This window comes from Lottia gigantea, assembly GCF_000327385.1.
Source record: "Lottia gigantea unplaced genomic scaffold LOTGIsca_15, whole genome shotgun sequence".
Taxonomy (NCBI): Eukaryota; Metazoa; Mollusca; class Gastropoda; family Lottiidae; genus Lottia; species Lottia gigantea.
This window is the reverse complement of record NW_008707797.1, coordinates 1,550,305-1,572,983: the sequence shown is the minus strand read 5'-3', so window position 1 is coordinate 1,572,983 and position 22,679 is coordinate 1,550,305. Positions and strand designations below refer to the sequence as shown.

General features: G+C 34.4%; 1 protein-coding gene across 1 annotated transcript; it reads left to right on the top strand.

Moving 5' to 3' along the window:
- Window positions 1-1,006: 1,006 nt before the first annotated feature.
- Window positions 1,007-21,272, top strand: LOTGIDRAFT_157849 (hypothetical protein; the record flags this gene model as incomplete). The annotated part of the gene is made up of 11 exons (XM_009050443.1): window positions 1,007-1,117; window positions 6,454-6,496; window positions 6,801-6,968; window positions 7,618-7,748; window positions 12,305-12,443; window positions 17,501-17,667; window positions 18,150-18,215; window positions 18,708-18,840; window positions 19,370-19,621; window positions 19,766-19,819; window positions 20,242-21,272. 11 exons carry the CDS (start codon window positions 1,007-1,009, stop codon window positions 21,270-21,272), a joined length of 2,295 nt encoding a protein of 764 aa, XP_009048691.1.
- Between the last annotated feature and the right edge of the window lie 1,407 nt (window positions 21,273-22,679).

Here is a 22,679-nt window from a genome sequence, read left to right as displayed (position 1 = left end):
CATCCTTTTGCACCATTCCAATTTTCAATCAGACGCCTGTCGGTCTTGCAATTCAACTTAAAGTAAACTTTTATGAAGTATAGCTAAAAGTAACGGTTTAAGCTTTGAGATATTTGTAACAGAATTTGTGATAATGACATGATTCGTTAAATATTTCTATAATTGCAGGAACCACAGACATCTGACAAATACAATACTTCAAATCGATGATATCAATTCCCCCGACACTTTAAGTTAAGTTAAGAAAACCTCTTTACAGTCCTTTTAGCCATTCAATAATTGCAGGATCTTCTCACAAATAGAATACTTCAAATCGATGATATCAATGTCCCCGACACTTATAAAAGGTTTAGAAAACCTCTTTACAGCCCCTTTACTATAATTATATATATTGTCTAACATGCACCGATACCATGCTATGTATTGTTTATTTACTCAGTTGTTTTTATCAAGGCAATTTTCGTTTTATCATAGTCAAGTCAAAATAACAAAGGATCTAAAGAAACTCGTTCAATGAAGAGAAGAAAAATAGGCCCCACTTTTATATCATAAAAAACAAACAAACATGACTAATGTTTCGCAATAATAGCAACTCTATATTTTGGTGACCCGATTTGACCTTTCAACTATAACCTCCATACCCATTTCTTAGAATGTAGGTATATAGATACATACATATGTTCCTGTTTGATTGTTTGAAAGTACATACTGAAGAGTACTCACGTCGTCAAATTGTCGTATTTGATTGGCCTCTATAAATAAACCACCAACGGCTATACGCGTGTCACTCATATAGATAATTGTATGAATGAAACAGGGCCGTATCGAGTAAACTTTGACCCCAATTCAACCGGATTTATTCTACTAGTGTTTATGAAGTTGGTTATATCGGAAGAAAGACTTGTATAAAATGGGGCGATATAATCGGTCATGTTTAAAATGATCCATAAGGATTAACGTAATTAGCCGAGGATAATTAATGAGTTAATTAAGTATTCCTGTAATTATGTGGGATTCGAAGACAGTCCGCGGAATAGTGCTGTTGGTTTGTGGAATGGAGTGCTTAGTCCAATCAGCCAGTAACTGTACATTAAAGATAATACAGAATGGAAAAGAGGTTCGTAAAATTAGTTATTTACATCAATGACATCATTAATCACTTTTTAATAAGCCGCGAGTAGGATGGCATGACAGTGGAATTTGGGGTTTGTGACGTCATCGTTAAATTGGTTTATCTACATCATGTTTATATGTACCTATTAGTATATTTTTATTCAAAATTGTTCATCGATATTTTTTGTAAAATCATGTCATTATGCGTATTTCTCTGTTTGTTTTGATATAATATATTGTATAGTCTATGGTTGTCCCTATGGATTGAATGTTAGACAGGGCCATGTCACTTTGTAATAAACCTAATTCTGTCCCAGTCCCGTCGTTAGGGTGGGGTCCGTGGGGGCTGCGCCCCAGCAAGACAGAATTAAGCCCCAGCAAAACCTTCTTCAGTTCAGCAGAGACTGATTCATTCACAGTGTCTTTGTACAATATTGTACAGATATAGATTTCGATACGTTTTGAGTTCAAAATCTGAGCCCAAGCACATTCATTTCTGTCGACGGGGCTGTAATCTGTCTCAAGTAAAATAAAGAGTCTATAGAAAGCACTGGCAGTGATATCAGTATTAGTGTCTTGTCTTGTGGAGGATTCGAACCCACGATACCCAGTCGCTTATGCGACTTTATGCGACATTGAATCCATTCTCCAGTGGTTTCTTCAACTTGATATTCTTCCGAAAATTCATTTAGCTAATAATGTTAAAGCGTTTGATTCGTAAATTTGTTATCATTTTTTGAGAATCTACGCAGCAAATACTGTTAAACGCGTGTTTAGATTTATAAAATTATTATCCTTATAAGAAAACCCATCCAGCAAAAACTGTTTAAATTCTTTTTTGATTGTAAACTTGTTGTCATTTTCGGGGAATCCATGTAGCCATTTATTGTTAAACGTGTAATTTAATTCGTCTGTTATCAGAGTTCACACAGTTAATAGTGTAAACCTTTCAATGCACTTAAAGATACAAGTTCGCCATTATCGGGGGTTGATCTGAGTTTTTAAGAAAAGGAATTGTACAAAAACCCCTTCAAAAATACCACAAACTATATATATGACAGTGTCAAGAAATGGCGAGTCGTCTTTTTAACTTTCAAACACGGATTTGATGGCTCAAATTTCGACGGTGAGCTGTGCACACTGTTCCAAATGCCGTTTCTGAGACTAAGATACGATTGGTCAAATGAATTGCGAATCTGTCCGACTAATTTCGACATTGCTAACATTGATCCCTGTTTTGTCGCTAATAGAAGGAGAAATCTTAAGATGGAGTGACGGACGAGTTTACGACAGGTTTGCTGATCTGGTGAAACTTGTCGGCAGCCAAATTTAATTGATTTTGAATTATTAAATGATTATGGTATGACTATCACTACCTGTTTTAACTGATTATTACTTTTTCTTAACAAAAGATAAACACAGACCTACAGTGTTGTGTAATTTTAAAAATTCAATGGAATCACCAGCTTGCAAAATACACACGCTTATTCTATTGAGGCAATATTCAAAACGTGTTTGTTTCAATGGCAATGTTAATATTGCTTTGTGTTGATGTAAATTAGTCCTCGGCTAGCCTGGATCAGTTGACAAAACAATCGATATCAATTCCGCATGTCTGTATCTGTTTGTAGAATGGAAATATGACTTTCAATTCGTCTACAATAAAATTAATAACCTAAAGTTTACTAATATCATGATGACTATATCAATATGTAAATATGAGATGAAAATATTATAGTCTTAGCCTTGATACTTTATGAATTTTTCGGAAAAGGAAATTGTTTGCGTAAGGATGATATGCGAAAAGAATCTTCATAAAAGCGCGGGCCAAGGTCATGAGGTTAGAACTATATATTTTAAAGTCCTGTTAAATTAAGTTCAGTTAGTATTTTCCAAATAATGAAAAAAAAAGACTTATTATGATCTGGTAGTACCGATTCAATACGATCTTCTAAATATAATAGTATCAATCTATTGTTTTACTCGGCCATCTGATATATATATATATATATATACTCTATTCCTAACACACCCCATAGTGATTTTTTGATCATTTTAAAAATGGATTTGTTTCGAGTTGTTTTGAGAAATGAATAATGTTTTGAAGTTTTTCACATTCTGATTTCAATCTAAGAGAAATATTGAGTGTTTGTTTACCCTTACTAATATTTCGTTTAAATCCTGCTTGTTTTAATGTGACATTCTTAACACGTGTCCTTGATTTTGTCAACATTCAACTTTCCCGGTGACTTATTTATTGTGGTTTTTGTCTTTAAATGGCGGATTGGAAAGAAAAATGGTTAAAAAATTAATTATTAATAGATACTATTAAAATACTAAATGAGCATTTAATGAATGATTGAAACGTTGAAAGTATTAAATATTCTAGAAGTATCATTATATTCCTGATGACAGTGTGAGAACCACATTGAAACGTTGAAAGTATTAAATATTCTAGAAGTATTATTATATTCCTGATGACAGTGTGAGAACCACATTGAAACATTGAAAGTATTAAATATTCTAGAAGTATCATTATATTCCTGATGACAGTGTGAGAACCACATTGAAACGTTGAAAGTATTAAATATTCTAGAAGTATTATTATATTCCTGATGACAGTGTGAGAACCACATTGAAACGTTGAAAGTATTAAATATTCTAGAAGTATTATTATATTCCTGATGACAGTGTGAGAACCACATTGAAACATTGAAAGTATTAAATATTCTAGAGGTATTATTATATTCCTGATGACAGTGTGAGAACCACATTGAAACGTTGAAAGTATTAAATATTCTAGAAGTATTATTATATTCCTGATGACAGTGTGAGAATCACATTGAAACGTTGAAAGTAATAGATATTCTAGAAGTATCATTATATTCCTAATGACAGTGTGAGAACCACATTGAAACGTTGAAAGTAATAGATATTCTAGAAGTATCATTATATTCCTAATGACAGTGTGAGAACCACATTGAAACGTTGAAAGTAATATATTATCTAGAAGTATTATTATATTCCTAATGACAGTGTGAGAACCACATTGAAACGTTGAAAGTAATATATTATCTAGAAGTATTATTATATTCCTGATGACAGTGTACTGCATTTGAACTTTCAAATTTAAATATCTCAATGTTTGTATTTTAATATCGATATGTTTATTTATTATGATGTATTTTAAGAAAGAAGGAATACCTGCGAGCTAAACACTAAATTCAAATTTAAAAAAAAATGGAAATCGAGAAATTTTTATGGCTCACAATGAATTCTCATGAGCGATTGAGTTTCTTTTTTGGTCACACTTCGTATCCCACTCCTAGATTAAAAAACATATTTTTGTGTCCATGATATTTGACATGAATATTAAACGAATAAATTAAGATATTTAACTAATGTATCGCTCTACCAGTCATGTATTGTTTGTTTATTAAGGAGTGTTGGTTTTTATATGATATTAAATTGAAGGTATATGCAATGTACTGTCTGATTATGTCAAGAGTATGCAGGTGCGATTCAGCCCCTATATTTAACTATACACAAGTGTTATGTAATCTCATAAACGATAAAACGTATCATACACAATTCATTTCGTTGAAGCCCTTTTAATATACTTCATAGCCTTATGATATCATACCTCACCCCTGGGATTTTAACTCCCATATATTATACCCCGACAGTTGAACAAAATGGATGAATCATTGCCCTTGATAAGGATTCATATCTTTAATAGTTATATCAGAATACCATACATACAAATACCTACATTGATTTGCCTTAAAGGGACAGGTGTGTTATTTTAGGGGGTCGATTTGAATCTTGAATATATGTAAATAGCCTTCAGAAGTACTAACGAAAATCTCATAATTCCTTCAATGATATCTCAAACGACTCGTCTTTTTGACACTATTTTAACAGTGGTATTTCTATATCGCTCTACAATTGATGTATTGAGCAATATTTTAACAGTGGTATTTCTATATCACTCTACAATTGATGTATTGAGTACTATTTTAACAGTGGTATTTCTATATCACTCTATAATTGATGTATTGAGCACTATATTAACAGTGGTATTTCTATATCACTCTATAATTGATGTATTGAGCAATATTTTAACAGTGGTATTTCTATATCACTCTACAATTGATGTATTGAGCACTATTTTAACAGTGGTATTTCTATATCGCTCTATAATTGATGTATTGAGCACTATTTTAACAGTGGTATTTCTATATCACTCTATAATTGATGTATTGAGCACTATTTTAACAGTGGTATTTCTATATCACTCTATAATTGATGTATTGAGCATTATTTTAACAGTGGTATTTCTATATCACTCTATAATTGATGTATTGAGCACTATTTTAACAGTAATATTTTATATATAAAATGAAAACAAGGTAATATTAGTCATTTTGATTATATAACAACTCCCACGTGTAAAACTTATAAGTGTCAAGTCAAAATGGTTCTATTCTATATTCCATGATTCATAGGTTGGGAAAATTCCAACATTCTTAGCAATAGAATCAGTGTTCTAGATAAGTATAGACCATTGAAGATATTTAATGAATGAAATTGCTAAATCATTCCTGAGGCAACTATCCTACACTTTTGGACTCAAGCTAAATGTTTCAGCAATTCCCTAGTCCATGAACTAATTTGGACGATTTTTAATGTTTTAAAGGATGCGCTGACTTCTGACGAATATTTTGAAATATTCATTTTATATTAAATAAATAAAAACACCATTATAGATAAACTACACCTTTCTTTAATTTATACAACGTTTCATTTCACACATACAGAAATATTTATCAAACATGAAATGATAATGATAGAAGACAGAACAAGAAGTATATTATATATATAAATAAATAAAAAAACGTCAAAGCTGATTTCTACAGCTCCCTAACCCTCATTTATCTACTTCTAAATGTCATTGAAAGATTATTATATTATAGAAAAAAACAACTGAATGATATGGAGAAAGTTATAACCAAATGAAGTTAATAAGCCAAAATTGCTCAGTCTATTATATTGGGATGGACAAACCTAATTTACTTCACAATCTTTATAAAAACTAATATATCATTGGCTGTTTTAGCCAATAGGGTAACGCCAATGTAATGTGTATAAGACAATGGATTATCGTAGCTTAGCAGGTATCGAATTAGATTGTTTGCCTGGTAGGTGATTATCGGTGTCGTAGGTTCGAATCCCTCCGCTCTCCCGGAAATGATTCCACGGCTGATGCTTTAGAAAGTCTTCACACCTTCAATCGACAACATGCTGAATGATGTTAACAATCTGTTTTGTTTTTTGTAGAGAACTGACATTTCCTGTGTAGAATACACCATCCCAGCAGCAGGTGAGGGGATTTGTTTCATTTTGTTCTCCCCGTCTGTTTCAATTTAATTTAACTGGAATAAAACTCAAGATTTTAAAGGAATAATATTTAAAAGAATGTATATGAAATGTAATTATGTAATAAACCTGTAAAATCTTGGTGAAAGCCGGATCTTCTTGAAAACATTTCTTAGACTCCGATACCCAGTATGGCGATATTGTTGATGATACTAAAATCCAGTACTGCTGGTATCAACAAGGGAGAATGGGGTCTTAAGTAATCGAGTCACTGAGCAAGTTGAATTTGAGTTTATTTATTTATCTAGATTGTCGCATACCCAATAATGCCAACCTTCCTATAGTCGACGAGGACACCGGAGCGATTGAATCTGCTAAGAATTTTGAATCTGATGTGAAGAGGAATATACGAAATATTTCTGAAGTTACCTGGTATATACCAAGACTACGTCTATCCTGGAACCTACCCATATCTTGTAAGTAAGCTAATACATCGGAACTATTTTTCAGAAGTTTTGATAGCATCCTATTCTTATGAGTTCTTTTCAGCCATGTTTTGTTAAAGGGAGACTTTCAAAAGCCGTTTGCAAACCATATTTGGAACAATTGTGATAGAAAAAACGTTTCTAAATACGTTCATGGTATAATACATTTAATTCATTTGGCGTCGAGCATCTTCGTTTTCACTGCACCCTCTCATGAGTAGATAGATGGACCGTGGTCATTGGCAGAGCCATGTTAACGTCCGAAGGGGGGCGAAATATCTGAGATTGCCCGCGCTTCAGATATAGCAGTAAATTTTAATCAAGCAACACAACCCTTTTCTTTAACATTGTAATCATTTTGTAATTACCGCGCCTCCACAAGAACCTGTTTATGTGAAACACGCTAGAAATATGTTATAAATAAATAAATTTTTCTCCTACACCAGTTGGTCATACCCCCTGACACCCTAGTCCCACCGGGGGACGAATTGATGAGAACCTAAGTCAGATCTATTTGTACTAGTGTCTCGGATTATTCATTCAAAGAACAGGTTCACCAGTTATAGTCTTCACAACTCACCGTCGAAATTTGATCCTTTAAATCCATGGCCTTTAAAAATTCACCTGTTTTCTCTTCCAGCTAACGCCGTCAAGAATTTAAAAGGGTTTATGGTAGATGGGGTGTGTGTGGCTGGACAATCCTGTTCCACGTCTGATTTCTGTACCATGTTCCAGCTGACAGGGGCTGAGTTTACGTCTTCAGATTGGAATGTAAGTAATAGACCTACAGTTTATTTCACTCAATACATTAGTCATATTCGTTAATCGCACGTTAAAGATCCCTCGAAATTTGGAAATTGAAAAAGAGTAGGGTAATGCAGCTGTTCTGACAAAATTACCCTTATTGCACACTGCATGGTGTTGCCCATATTTATTAGCAATTAGGTCCACAATAGCAGGACGTAAAACTCACTTTATTTCATTTCATTTCATTTCATTTCATTTCATTTCATACAAGTAAACCAATTGTCCATGCCGTTATGAAATATATTGTACATCCAATTGTGATCGGTGCGTTTTGGAATCTCAACCCTGACAGTAGCCGCTCCCCCTCCGCACTCTGCCCTTTATTTGTATCCCCTATATCCAATAGACTAGTGCCGCCATTGTATGGGGAGTATTTGTATAACATTTACATAGCGCTCGTATAATATTACATATTGTTCTTCTTGAAACTATATGGTGCAGAAAAGTAGTAGGACGTTAAACCCCACATATTATAGGCCTATATCACTTCTCAGTTCTCGGAGAACGTATATATAGATAATAATCGCTAATTGAATACAAGAGTTAAGCAAATAATAACATGTCAAGTATGGGAAACGAAGGATATGATGTTATCTATCAGTCTGTTACTAGGTCAATACTGGTTATTATGTATACAGATAACACCCATGTTAAATGTATTATCTGTATTCCTCAGAAAGATAAGAGACCGAATCTCATCTGTCTTTTTGATTCTTAAAACCACCATTATTCAAATTCAAATATGATTTCGTTAGACGTTTTTTTTTTCATATTCCATAATATAATAATTATATTGAGGTCATTCCTTGTTCTGCCATTGTTACGCCCATTTCATTTTTTTTTTCAAGTTTATGTTTATGCAGCTGTATTTGTAGAAAAATATAGCCCTTATCAGACCAACAGCCTGGCGTCTGTTCGTATTATACAGATAATGAGCAAAATTTGCAAAAATTGGTTTTTGAGGGTGTTAAATTCAAGTGATAGTGTCGTCATAAAAGGATAAATTTTAGAGGAATTACAAAAACCAGAGATGTCTAATTGAAAATTGAAATGGCGCAAATCGATGCTATCAGTCTCCCCAATAGACATAAAACTTTCGAAAACCTCTTTAAGATCCTTTTAAGTAATTGCAAATATTTTAAATTTTGTATTAGTAATTGCTTCAAATTTTACAAGTATTAACGACAAGTACAAAAATAAAGATTTGCTGTTTTTGAACTCCAAATTCTTTTATTGTAGAGTTAAATTAGTGCAGGGTACTCCTCTAGATTGACAGTATAATACAAATAATGACAAATGAAATATTGAATTATTGATAAAAGATAAAATACATGTATTTTGAGTGTTCAGTCATACCTTATCTCATTTTTTACGCATTTAGACTTTAGCCAGTATAGAGTCAGTGTAGACAAATAGAGACAAATTAGTCTTTGGTTTAATTGACGACATGTGTGTAAATGGGTAAACAAGAAACAACTATTAGGTTCATAATTAGGGACACTTTCTACCAGCTGGTCCTTGGCCAAATCTTTTGGCATTAATCTATCCCGAATTATCCGTACCCTGGTTCGACTGGAATAATGAACGAAGGTGACTTATTCAAGGTCATTGGACTTATATATGCCGACCGAGATTATAACCCATAGCCACCATTTGTAACGTAACCAAGCAAATGACGCCATGTTAAGACATGTTGATATGCTACAGAACTTCACTATCAATGGATAATGACTCTGAGTTCACCCTTGAGTTGTACCTCGAGTCCTGTATTTTTTATAAACTAACTGCACTATCAATTTCCAAATTGATTTTGTTATGTTCAATATTTTGTTGGCACAGATCTGTTATTTGTTATTGCAATAACAATATTTTGATAATAAAAGTGTAAAAGGACTCGTTCAGGTGTAATCTAATAAAATTGACAACAATACAAATTTACAAATGTACTTTCACTTTAGGCCTCTATTATTTATTATACAATAAGTACCTATATACTAGTTTGGGTCATAAATACCCAAGAGTTGATATGCATGTATTATTGGTTGTTGTGGGAGATAGTCCTTATAGCATTTACCAAAGTCACAAGAAAACACACTTCTTTTGCAGGTGTAGTAGAAAATCCTCTCGTAGGCCTATAGAAGCACTGGCCCAATGGTAGTTGAGCCGCTGTATTTCGTAGCTGGGTAAGAGTAGGCCTAGTTGTAACAACAGTCTATAATTGAAACTAAGAAAGCACGTGCCGAGGTGAAAATTCAGCTCATTGGAAGAAACAATAAAGTAGTAATAAGAACTATTAAATAATGTAAAAAATGATATTAATCTGGGGCTGGGCTGGAGGTGGTAGTATTGGCAAGGCGAATTTTGACCATTTTGATTTTAATCATAATAGATCGAAGATATTTAATAAATCATTTTACATGTACAAACTGGTTTCAAAACATTGAATTGAGGCCAGAATGTTTCAAATGACACAACCTTACTTTCTCTACACTTGACACTTACACAACATTTCAAGTACAGTTCGTAAAATACAATATACACAAGACATGCCTATACTCGACAATCTTCAACATAATAAAAGAGTTACGCTTTTGGCAAATAAATCTTCTTTTATTGTAAAATATTTATCTATAAAGGTACACTCACTCCCATAGTGATCAACGGTTGCGCATGGTTGCAAATAAGAATAGCGGTTTTGAACGATGCATTATCCGCATCCATACAAAACTGTTGATTTCTGTGGTGTGAGGGCACCTTTAGTTCACGATAGAGAAAGCTATACAAAATGTCCACGTTTGGCAAATTTAGAAATACTTGCCAACATTGGCGGGGTACAGGAGGAGATGAGAGGCGGGGGGGTGGGGTTCAATTTCCCCACAAAATTTGAATTCAGCCTCAGCATTTGTCCCCCCATTGAGTCAGTCTGCCCCCTATTTGTACCCTCAATCTTGGGACCACAGTCGACTACAGATAAAATTTTGGTACTAAGGTCTATAAAAGGAAATTGGGTAGAATATTAATTTTGTGTTTCAATATCTAGTCCCTATTAGAGGCCAAGACATGAAACGCTATTCCAGCCTTGATCTTATGGAACACAACGTTTCGATAATATACATGTTTATTATCGGAGAAAGGGATAAAACAAAGCTGATCTTAAAGAAATTCTACCACTTAAAATGAAGTTAAAATTTCTATACACAAACAGGCAGTAGGAGTATCTTTGCTCATTTTAAAGATGGGTTCCCTTGTTATTTATTGTCAAATTTAACAAATATTTGGTGTTTCTATTGAATTATCATTATTTTCTTATTGTATATAATTGAGAGTTTTAATCAATCATTAATATCCATATATGTACAAACACTGGAGAAACAAAAAAAAAGACTTATTGGAATTCTGCTAATTGATAATTACATGGCTGGTAATTCTCTTCTAATTTAGCTAATTATGAATTAATAATGGACTTGTGAGACAAACTGGTATTTTTCCAACTCATTAGAACAACTCTTCATTCTATTCATATAAGTATTAGATCCCACCTTTAAGTAGTATAGTATTTCAAAATATTTAAACACCTCTTATTTGTATATTTCGTCCGCGTTTTTGATCTATTGATATTAAAATTCAATACATAGTAGTTATAGGGTAGGACAATCAGTATAATATTTTAAATTTGTTCCTCCTGACCTATAAAATAATCGAACGCATTAAATGAAATATTAAAAGGGCTAGCTGGTTCAACACAACGAGGCGAAGACCCACATATATTATAAAATCGAAAACATATTATTATGTATTATATTTTAACCTTCAGAATAAATACATATAAGGTAGTTTGACTTTGAAACGCCTGTTTGTTTTTTTGTTTGTTTGTTTGTTTGTTTCCATATTATATATGGTATCCATGTTTGTCTCTTCGGGTTGAATGTTAGACAGGACCATGTCACTATGGTATCCATGTTTGTCTCTTCGGGTTGAATGTTAGACAGGACCATGTCACTATGGTATCCATGTTTGTCTCTTCGGGTTGAATGTTAGACAGGACCATGTCACTATGGTATCCATGTTTGTCTCTTCGGGTTGAATGTTAGACAGGACCATGTCACTATGGTAAATATGTTTGTCCCCATGGGCTGAATGTTAGACAAGACCATGTCACTATGGTATCTATGTTTGTCCCCATGGGCTGAATGTTAGACAAGACCATGTCACTATGGTATCTATGTTTGTCCCTATGGACATGACCGTGTAAAGTAAAGATTCCATGTTTGCCACCAATTATTCTTGTAATATATTAGTTAAGACCTCTGTATTTCAAAATCCATCTAAGCCAATAGATATCTTGTGCAGTAATTGTGTCATAATGTGATACACACATACATGGGATAGAAACCTCTTTTTAATCTTTATAGAAACAAGCGCGTGTTAATCAAAGACCTATACAGGCAATATTAACAGGGAATGTTCTTTTTTTTTTTTGGTTTATTTTTAATGTTTAAATAGATCTGTCTTAATTCTAGGTGACATTTGAATATGAGAAAGATTTGAATATTTCCTCTACGTATTATCATTTGAAGTTGTTTTCTCTGCCGAGAACGCTGACTGATGGAAGATTAGTAAAGCATCATTATAGAAATATCAACGGTGCCTCCAATAACGGTAAGTCAGTTATCATAAATTCTTATTTAAAGAGAGACCTTCAAATATACCTAGGGTTAAAATTAATCCAGAAAATAAGAAAATGAGTACCGAGATGTTATAAAGTTTTTGATCTTGGAAAGAATCAATGTTTAAGATGTAAAGGCAGGATGCTGCGAGATATTCAACTAAATTATATATCTATCTAACTGTTGTGTTAAGGTGGTAATAGTCGAGGTACGGTGTCCGGTGTGGTATCTGGTGTCGTGTTCAATGCTCCGTCCAAAGCTGTGCCCGATGTAATGTCCAGTACGGTGCGGGATTATCGGTACAGTATAAAATAGAAGGCGCAAATTGTTCCCTACCTCGTGTATTAGCTTCCTATATTTTCTACTGTATTGATAATCCCACATCGGAATCGCACCAGACACCGTACCTCGTCTATTACATTTACACAACAAATGACAACTCTAGTGCCTTAAAATCAAATCGATTCGGTGTTGTCTACAAGAATTTGTCTAACTCAATTCCAACATTCCATCAAAAAGTAGGAACACCTCAAATGGAGTAAAAACTTTGTTAAAAATTGGAATAAGAACGAATTAGGTGTAGAAAATTGTAAACCCAATATGATATGCGGGAATTTCGACGATGACAAGAAAGCTTTTGTTAAACATTTAAGACGTAGGTAAATCATGAACTACAATGGTCTACGGAATTGACACCAGGAAGTAAATCAACGTTTCAATCCTGTATCTCTTCGAACTGTTGTTGACTGATTTATAAATTTCCGGAAATAATACTTGAATCGGGCATTATGATTATAAAGAAATGAGGAAGAACAATGGTACAATCTTGTCATCTTTCAACCAGCTGTTTCTGGGCTAAACCTCTCGGAAATAATGCATCAACAGCTTATGTGAGAAATTGTTACAATGATAAAAATAGAAAAACCAAAGTACTCACCATCTAAACCGCAACACGAAACCCGAAATCTTAAACAACAAACTGGCAAAATATTAGTAGCAGCCAATGAGTTGTTCGCATGAGGAAGTACAGTGGAGCCTCGTTTATCCGCACATTCCAGTTCCCGATAAAATCGTGCGGTTTAACGAAAATACATAGTAATTATTCCGTTCCCAGTAAGCGGATATCGGGGTTTCTGGATTATCGGCAACCGGAAAAAGGCGGCTCCACTGTATATCAATAATAAGTATTGTATAATGGTATCATATGTCTAGAAGAGTAAGTATACTCTGTCTGACGCATCATCCACCTTTACTCCTTAATATTAATGATATATTTTAAACTTATGTTGGGTATTTTGATTATAGTTGTATCAAAGTGATGCAATTGATCCAGTATCCTGAAAGGGATAATAGAAACAAAAAGAGTTGAAAACCTGTGGTCTAAAGTCTAGAGTTTTACTGAGTGTTGACGATTTTTAGTAAGAGTAACAGATGACACCGAGGACAAATACTAGTTTAATAAAGTTGTTATAAGGCAATCGGATATAAGATTAAAGGGGTTCAATTTGTGGAATTTTGTTGTAAACAAACCTACTTTATTTTAGTTTTGAAGAGGTTTCAATCCTGTATATAATATTGGGCAATTTCGATCTTCAGATGCATCTTGACTTAAATTTTAAACCGGACTACCTGTGCCAAGTCCTTCCTGCTACTGTTCTAGTTGGCTAGAATTTATGTACCCTTTCACCCATCTTCACAATATCAAGCTATTGCGCGAACTTCGTCTTATATCTTGCGATAGCCACCATTCTAGTATCACGTTATGCAGCGATTTGATTGGATTGTACGCTAGCGAATCCCACCAATTAGAGCCCTTGACAGAAAGGATTTAAACATTTTGACTTTGTGTTAAGGCGTTCTGTCGAGGACCTTGATTGGCTGTATTTGCTAGCGTACAATCCATTCAAATTACTTCAGTAACAAAATTTCATGATACAAGAAAGGTGACTATTGCAGTCATTGCATAAGACGAAGTTCGTAATAACTTGACATTTTGAAGATGCACCGATGTACGTTTTGACCTACAACTACACTTTACGTCGCACACTGTACATTGTACATGAAACTTCTAACCATCTCAAATTTTCAGTACGTCCATTTTAATTTTACTTGCACGTGAGTTTGAGCTTTTTTCAATGTAAAAAGTTGAAGTCTTTCAGATCAGGGTCTTTGATAAAAATCCATACAAGCAAGACAATTCCGTCAATCAAAATCTCATCCAAAGCATAGCAAAATCGAGAGTAAAAGTTGCGTAGTAGTGAGCTCCTCAAAAGAGGAGTATCATCAGGTGTTTCGAACAGAGTATGTATGGTCTGCTTCTAGATTTAGAGCATTAGAATGTAGAAAAGGGTGACAATGATATGTAGAGAAGATAACCTTGAAGGTCAACGTCTTAATCTCGTACGTGTAGTATCTAAAATTGTTAAACCTCGCCCTTCCGGCTTCTTGACCTTAATTTTAAACCGGATTACCTGAGACACATTCTTCTTGCTACTGTTCTGATTGGTTACAAAGTACGACGAAGAAAGTCTGTTTTGATTTACTATTGCGACGAGAAATACTCAAATTTGAATATTTGATTTCCATCAAGGGGTCATTTTAGGTCAATTTGTGTCCTTGATTGGGAAATCGAAATCTTCGTCTGTAAGACGAAATGAATTTTGTCTTTCCTTTAGGACCTTTGCATACGAAACTACGTGTGTTTCTTCACACTCGAACATATCTCGACGTAATAAGTCGAATTTTTAAAAAGGCTACAATGTTTCAATAAAGCCTTAACATTACAAATAAAACTATTTCTAAATCTTTGAATGTGATATAGAAGCTCAGTTGAAACATTATAACTCTTCTGCAAAATTCGACTTATTTAGTCGAGGAAGAGATTCAAAATGGTTGTGAACTATGTTCGTGTGTAATATTTCCATTTAAGAATCAAGCATAGTTTCTGATGGGGCCTATGTTAATGGCTACTTCTGATCATTCTAAACAGTAAACATCAAATACTGACAGGTATATGGGTGTGGAAATGGTCGTTGAATTTTGTCTATCTATGTTTGATATCGAGTGATATCTATATGACGATTGTGTTAGTGATTTGATATAAACGGAACCATATCGTCTGCCAGGCTTTGAAGAATGGTGCCATAGAGGAATATTACACCAAACGAGAGAAAACACATTAGTGTTTCAATTATATAGTTGTTATTTTATTGTCTCGTGTAAAAATCACCTTTTAATTGAAATCGATAGAAATCTATTGTGTGTATACGTCAAATATTCGCAGATAAATGGAAAAAGAAAAACAATCAGCGAGATATTCCACTTTTAATCAAAAAAATATCTCATCTGTAATAGCTGATCGATTGTATGGCGCTAATTTGAAAAAGCGTAAAACCCTGTTTTATCATACTAATTACAGTGAGGTACAGAAAATTAGAACGAAATTTTTGATAAAATTAATGAATAGTATTTTCCTTATCAAAACGGAATTATAACAATTTTTACAGAATATCTCTTAAAAGATATTGATTAGAATGAGGTTTTCTAAAAAAAAATATGTGTATCGGGGACACTGATAGCATCAATTTCCATCATTCCAATTTTCAACCAGAACTGTGTGGTTCCTGCAATAAGTGTTTAATGAGGTCACTAATCGCGAATGACCGTATGTCATACAATCATAATTGGCAATTAGTGAAATAAAATGGTGGAAATTGATGTTGACAGTGTCCCGATACACATAAAAACTTTTTAAACTTTTTTACAATTCTTTTAAAATAAATTTAAAAATAATTTTGATTTTGTTTTGTTTTGAGGCCACCAGATGGTTTTACTGAGTTAATGTATGATAATAACAGATGAAATATGGTGTCACTTCCTCGTCATTTTCCCAACATCCGCTTTCTCTCTCCAGACTGCGATATATTGAATATGTAGCATGACTTCAAACATTATATTTACACAGAGGACCAAACCTGCCAAACTCTGTTATGTTCAGTTACTTCCTTCTACAGTAAATTGATATTTTGGCGTGAATTATTGATACAAACAAATTGAAGATAAAAAGTGTAATGGTTGTAGTTGATTGAACAAGGTTTCAAATTCCAATCAAACTATTGACAAACTCTCAAATAACGTCGACTAATTCATTCTCAATGTCGACATACACCATCAATTGTAAACGCAAGTCGCGATCTATGATAGCGACAAACAAATTTCAAAGCATCAAAAATGTAATTTTTTATGTTGGTAATATAACTGATTAAATAAATAATTATATATTATAGATATAATACTCCTTTCTTTAATTTTTGCAACGTTTCGAAACACATACAGGAATCTTTATCAAGCACAAATCTAATGAATCGAAACGTTGATAGAATTAAAGAAAGGAGTAGTATATCTATATTAGTGTTATTTATTTAATGTTCTATCTATTTCTAAATGTCATTTAAAAGGACAAGTGTTCCATTTTGGGGGGTTAATTTTAGTCTTGAAGTACTAGAAATGTACGGAAATCACATAATCCCCTTAAAAATACTTCAAATTAGGAATTTTACTCACAATTTCTATAGATGTCCTTTCTATATATCACAAAGTATCTTAAATTGACGAGTCATTTTAACATTCAAACGCAGATAATTCCCGATTTAAAGGCTAGAATTTCGCTGAGAACACTATTACTGATTAGCTCAGCTAAAAATATCTTATTAAGCTTCTACCAATGTTTTGCCATTATGTTGTTTTGGGTTTGGTTTTGCAGTTCGGATTGTTTGTACTTTGTTTATTTATTGATAGAATGTTATGTGACCAATAAACAACCAGAACTCTTAGGGCCCCTATACACGATAAATTTGTTCGCCAATTAATTTACGAGAAAGACAATCGTGTATGGGGGACATTGACGACAAATTAATTGAATCAATATCATTGAAGCGACTACTGGCGAATCAAAGTTCATTGTATTGCTATATATGGGGTATCCTCCAGGACTAGAACTATGAACAATCCAAAATATAAACCAACGTTTTTGTACTTTCACTGTTTCAGGACCCACGAAGGATTCTATCAAGTGGACAACTTCAACAAAATTACAATTTAATGACAACAACGTCACGCTGAGCTTCAATTACCCGGGATTTAGTTTCACACATTTTGAGATTGGTCTGAAAAATCCTAAAACTTCTGGTCTGATACAATCCAAGGATTTCGTACGTGTAAGTATATACATGGAGACTGATATCAACCAGGTCCCTTCTCTTCCATTCCATTAGGATTTTATAATTGTTGAATATCTCCCTGAAATAATTAAAAATGTCCTGAATAAATGGCGGCGTTTTTAAAACTCATTATGTGGAGGGACCGAAACGGGCGTTTCTCCGTGGGGGCGGTAAATGTGAATGTGAATGTAAGCCTGTGCCCTCCCCTGAAAAATTGTGTGGCCCCGGCTTGCCCCCCTCACCTGATGTTTCATAGAAACGCCACTGGACCGAGGGGGTGGGGGATGTAAGAACTCGTTGCTCGGAATTGCTGAGGCGGAGAGGGACTGTCAGACCGTGTGTAAACTGGATATAATTTGTGTCGATTTGAGACACTGTCTGTCCTAGAATAGTAGGGGGTAGCTCTTTCAGCATTGAAGCGGATTGTCGACTATTAGAGTTACCTCCAGACTCTTTAATTATATTCGGTTATTTTTTAGGTACAGAATTCACCACATGCCGAGGTTACATTTTATAATATACCGACTGGCCAATACATTCTAGATGTAAGTTCTTGATGGTTTCCATTGATAAATAGTTAAATATCATTACTTTGCTCAGCATATTTTGGGCCCAATAAGATGCAGAGCAAAAAAATAAAGCAGTAGGCACACCCGTAGCCAGATTTGATTGTTCGGAGGGACAATGCAAATGGTGTATGATGTTTTATTGCAGGAGTGGAATTGGTCGGTTATCGGAATTCATCCAGTGCACCTCCCTCCCTCCCCCTATAGACCCCTGTTTCTATTGGCGTGGCAGTAAGGTGTTTGTATAAGCCGAAAAAGAGCATAGTTAAAATGTTGGTAGCGTTATATTATGTTACGACGTTACGCTTATTACAATAATGTCTACATTACGTTACATTATGCTACGTTACATTATGTGACGAGGTTACGACGTTTCGCTTATGTCGATGTTTACGTTACATTACATTTTGTTATGACGTCACACTTATGTTTAGATCTACATTACAAATTTTACGTTACGTCATGTTTCAGATTGAACCTAAAGATCAACATCGGAATGATGATGATAATTGCCAGTGTTATGTAATAGACGCTATGAACGAAAAATATTGTGAGATGAGATGCGGTTCTGTTTTAACTCCGCAGTTTAATGTCACGGCACCAGGTAAGAATTTAACATGAATATTACAGTCGCATTACAAGTCGGAATATTTGCTTTACTCTGTTTCGACTTGTGGTTACCATTAACGCCATAATACTGTTGATAACCGTCAGCAAGAATGTATATAACACTCATTTGCCAATTGTTAATAACAAATTGAGGAATAGCGCGAGTTTCCATATCCCACAACAGGCCCCTTGCAAGCTATTATTGACTGTTCGGGGGCAAGTAAATTATCCGGAGGGGTAGTAATGGAATTGGTCGGTTGTCAGAATGTTTTCAGGGAGGGGTGAAGGCATTGCTCACATTTCGTTATTGTTAGCAAAGATTTATACGAAAATAACGTCATAGGGTATAAAAAAGGAACGAAGTTGTAATGTAATCTTAGATCGTTGTAACGCATTAACATTGTATTCAAGTGAACAATATTTCCTCATCGCACACTTCCTAGCAACAACTGTCGTCATTAACCCAATCTGATGAAGAAAAGAAGGGCGTAAAGTATTTTTTCATTGGAATTGTTTATTTTCAGATGTACCGACGACAACATCATCCCCAACCTCGACATCAACATCAGATAGAGATTTAGATGAAACATCACCATCTCCCGAATCGTCTGAAACTCCTAACGGCCTACCTGGTATAACTGGTCCCAACATTGGAGAGGTTAACAAATCAAAAGATAACGACCCGTTGACGATCGGTCTAGCTGTGGGTTTGACGATTATATTCGCTCTTGGAACGGCTGCTCTTTTGTATTACATGTTAAAATGCAGAAAAGGAGGTACGATTCATTCAATTCATTCATTCATTTTTTCTTTCTTTCTTGCTAAAAGATTTGACACCGTTTTTTTATGCAATTGTTGCTTATTTAGGGCGACATGTTTCGTCAGGCCGTAGAATATCATTAGATACCGTTGTATTTCAGGTGATGATGATCCTGCAAGTTTACAAGAAAAGAGTTCGTTTGACCAGTTTAGAGGTTTGTAATATTTTGTGTGTTTAAAGCGCATAGCTCAGTCGTTTGGGGATCGTTTTATAGCCGCGTTTAAACAGCCACAAATTATGTGGGCTAATTTGTATGGCAGTGTAAACGCGGCTACCAAGGGTCGACCATTGTACTCTCTGTAGACATATTTCGAGGTCTACAGGTCTTTTATAGGAGTTTTTTCTTAGTAAAATTAGAATGCCAGTGATTGGTCGATCCTTCACTAACTAACTGCAACATCAAGTATATTTGTTTAAACAAGTCGTTAACATTATATTGAAGAGCAACTTCGTTTTTTTTTTTTTTGAGCGTTTGTCTTGCTTAAACTGAAACGTCGTAATATCACTGGGGTAGTGGGATTTAAAGATAAGTACACAACCTAATTATATATTACACGATTCTACAATCTCTTCCAGAAGCGGCCATCAGAGAGAAGACGGTGTTTGTGTTAAGCGCAGACGATCACGCGCATCATCTGGATGTCGTGAAACAGTTAGTGATCTTCTTGAAAGACAAATGCCAGTGTCGAGTTATCTACCCTCCGTGGGAGATCAAACAGATCGGTTCTGACTCGTGGAGAGGCTGGCTGCATAAGAGTCTGGACAAGGCTGATTACGTTCTTGTGGTGAATTCCGAGGTGAGCTATAAGCTATTGAAGGCGTCCATCAGTAATGAGAGTTATAATTATAAAGTGTTAACTGACTCTGCTAATTTATTTCCGGAGGTGCTGGCTGAGATATTGAAGGAAAACAGGCAACTGGAGAATGTCCATAAAGGTGTTTCAAGAACCACTGCTGCTATGGGTACCAACGGTGGTAATCGCTTAGATACAGATAAATTCCTTACCGTGTCCTTCTATTACACACCGAAAGAATTTTATTTGTCCGATTTCCGAATTAATTTTGAATTGCTTCAACAGTTACCCAATCTGATCCGTTACATCCACCAGTTGCAGGCTAATTCCTATATTCCACTTGATCTTAAAGACGTGTTTACCGACGTGCCTGAAAGTAGCTGTAAAGCTGATCTTGAAAATGCCATATTAAAAGCAGGACGATTTGAGAAGAGTGACGTTTTGTGGTTTTCCGAACGGTTCGGAGATGCTTATAGGCGTGAAACAGAACGACAGGATTCTGGATATGACGAACATGATATATCCCGAAGTAGAAGCACATCTCAGAAATCCGACCGAGAATCCACTGACGAGTTCGGTTTTTACCCACCGAGTATTTTTGATGATGGTCAGTCAAGAGTTACTGCCCCTGATGTTGGTGAAACTATGAGTTATGGAAATTTCTCTTTTATACCACCCGATGCTGTGTCACGTGGTTTGTCGGAGTTTTGCGCGCCAACAGACGACCAAGATGGCGTGGACATTTGTACTATCAGCCGACAGTTCCGAGATATTAATAAAAACTATGAAGACAATACGTGTACTGAGATATAGTGTTACGACAGGTGTTCAAGGCAGAATCAAAATGAATCAGAAGCCATGCTGAACCAATTAAAAGCGATGCTGAATTAATAAAAGCGATGCTGAATTAATAAAAGCGGTGCTGAATTAATAAAAGCGATGCTGAATTAATCAAAAGTGATATTGAATTAATCAAAAGTGATGCTGAATTAATCAAATGTGATGATGAATTAATCAAATGTGATGATGAATTAATCAAATGTGATGATGAATTAATTAAAAAATATGCTTCATTTTAGAATATTAATTCAATCAGATTGTCCCTGCTTCAAAAGAACAAAACTTTTAGGATGAAAGTTTGAATAGATGAACCCCTCACATGAGGCCAATCTTTTTAAAACGGGTCCTAGATGGCTTTCTTCATGAAGATTTCAGCTCCTTTTGGTTTTATCATGAAGTGTAATTTATTGAAACGTCGTTTACAAGAGGGCATTATCAGTATTTCTACTTAAATGTCTCTTTTGGGAATGAACATTGACACCGACGTGTCTGTATTGGAATAAATTGGTATTTTGTGACGTGTGTTATCACCAGGGTGTTGGTTCAGACGACGAGGGACGCAATTCGAATGACTGGTGAATTCTCTTGTTTTGTTTTAAAAGTTTAATTTAACCAAAGTTAAAGAATTTTTTTTGATCATTTGCAAACATTTTGTCCCAATTTTTGTTAATATTTTTCATTAATTTAAGTTCAAAATGGGTTTTATATCACTTAATCACTAAAACCACAGATTTTCATGCATGTATTTTTGTACTCATTTAAGATTAATTTCTATATCATGAATTATGATGATCATTTCGCAATATCACACGCCTTGTTAATCGAATTGTAAAGAGGTTTTTCTGTATTTTTGTATGTGTTGGGGACACAGATAGCATCAATTTGTATTGCGCCAATCCATTTTTCTATGCTATCGGTGTCCTCAATGCAAGAGTATAAAATTTCTTTACAATTCCTTTTTATCCTTCCTGAAATTTTTCCAAAGACTTCCACATAATCACATATACATTACATTGGAAACATTTGGTAATGTATTATCATTTCATGGTGAAATTTAGGGCATTTTATGAACATTAATTTGTATCATTTGTTTAGCGATCATGACCACTTTATAATGGGAACATTTCATGACGATCTATATGGCGAATACTTTCTAGTACTAGAGTTTTTTTAAACATTTCTTTCAATGGATTGTGAAGGGATTCTCTATTTTTTTACCGTCTTCATTAATCCACATGGTGCAGAAAAGTGGGACGTAAAACTTCAGCATTTCATTTTCATTTCTTAACTCTTAATGTGTATCGGGGACACTAATAGTATCGATTTGCATTATTCTGATTTTCAATCAGATATCTGTGGTCCCTGCAATTCCGCTAAAGG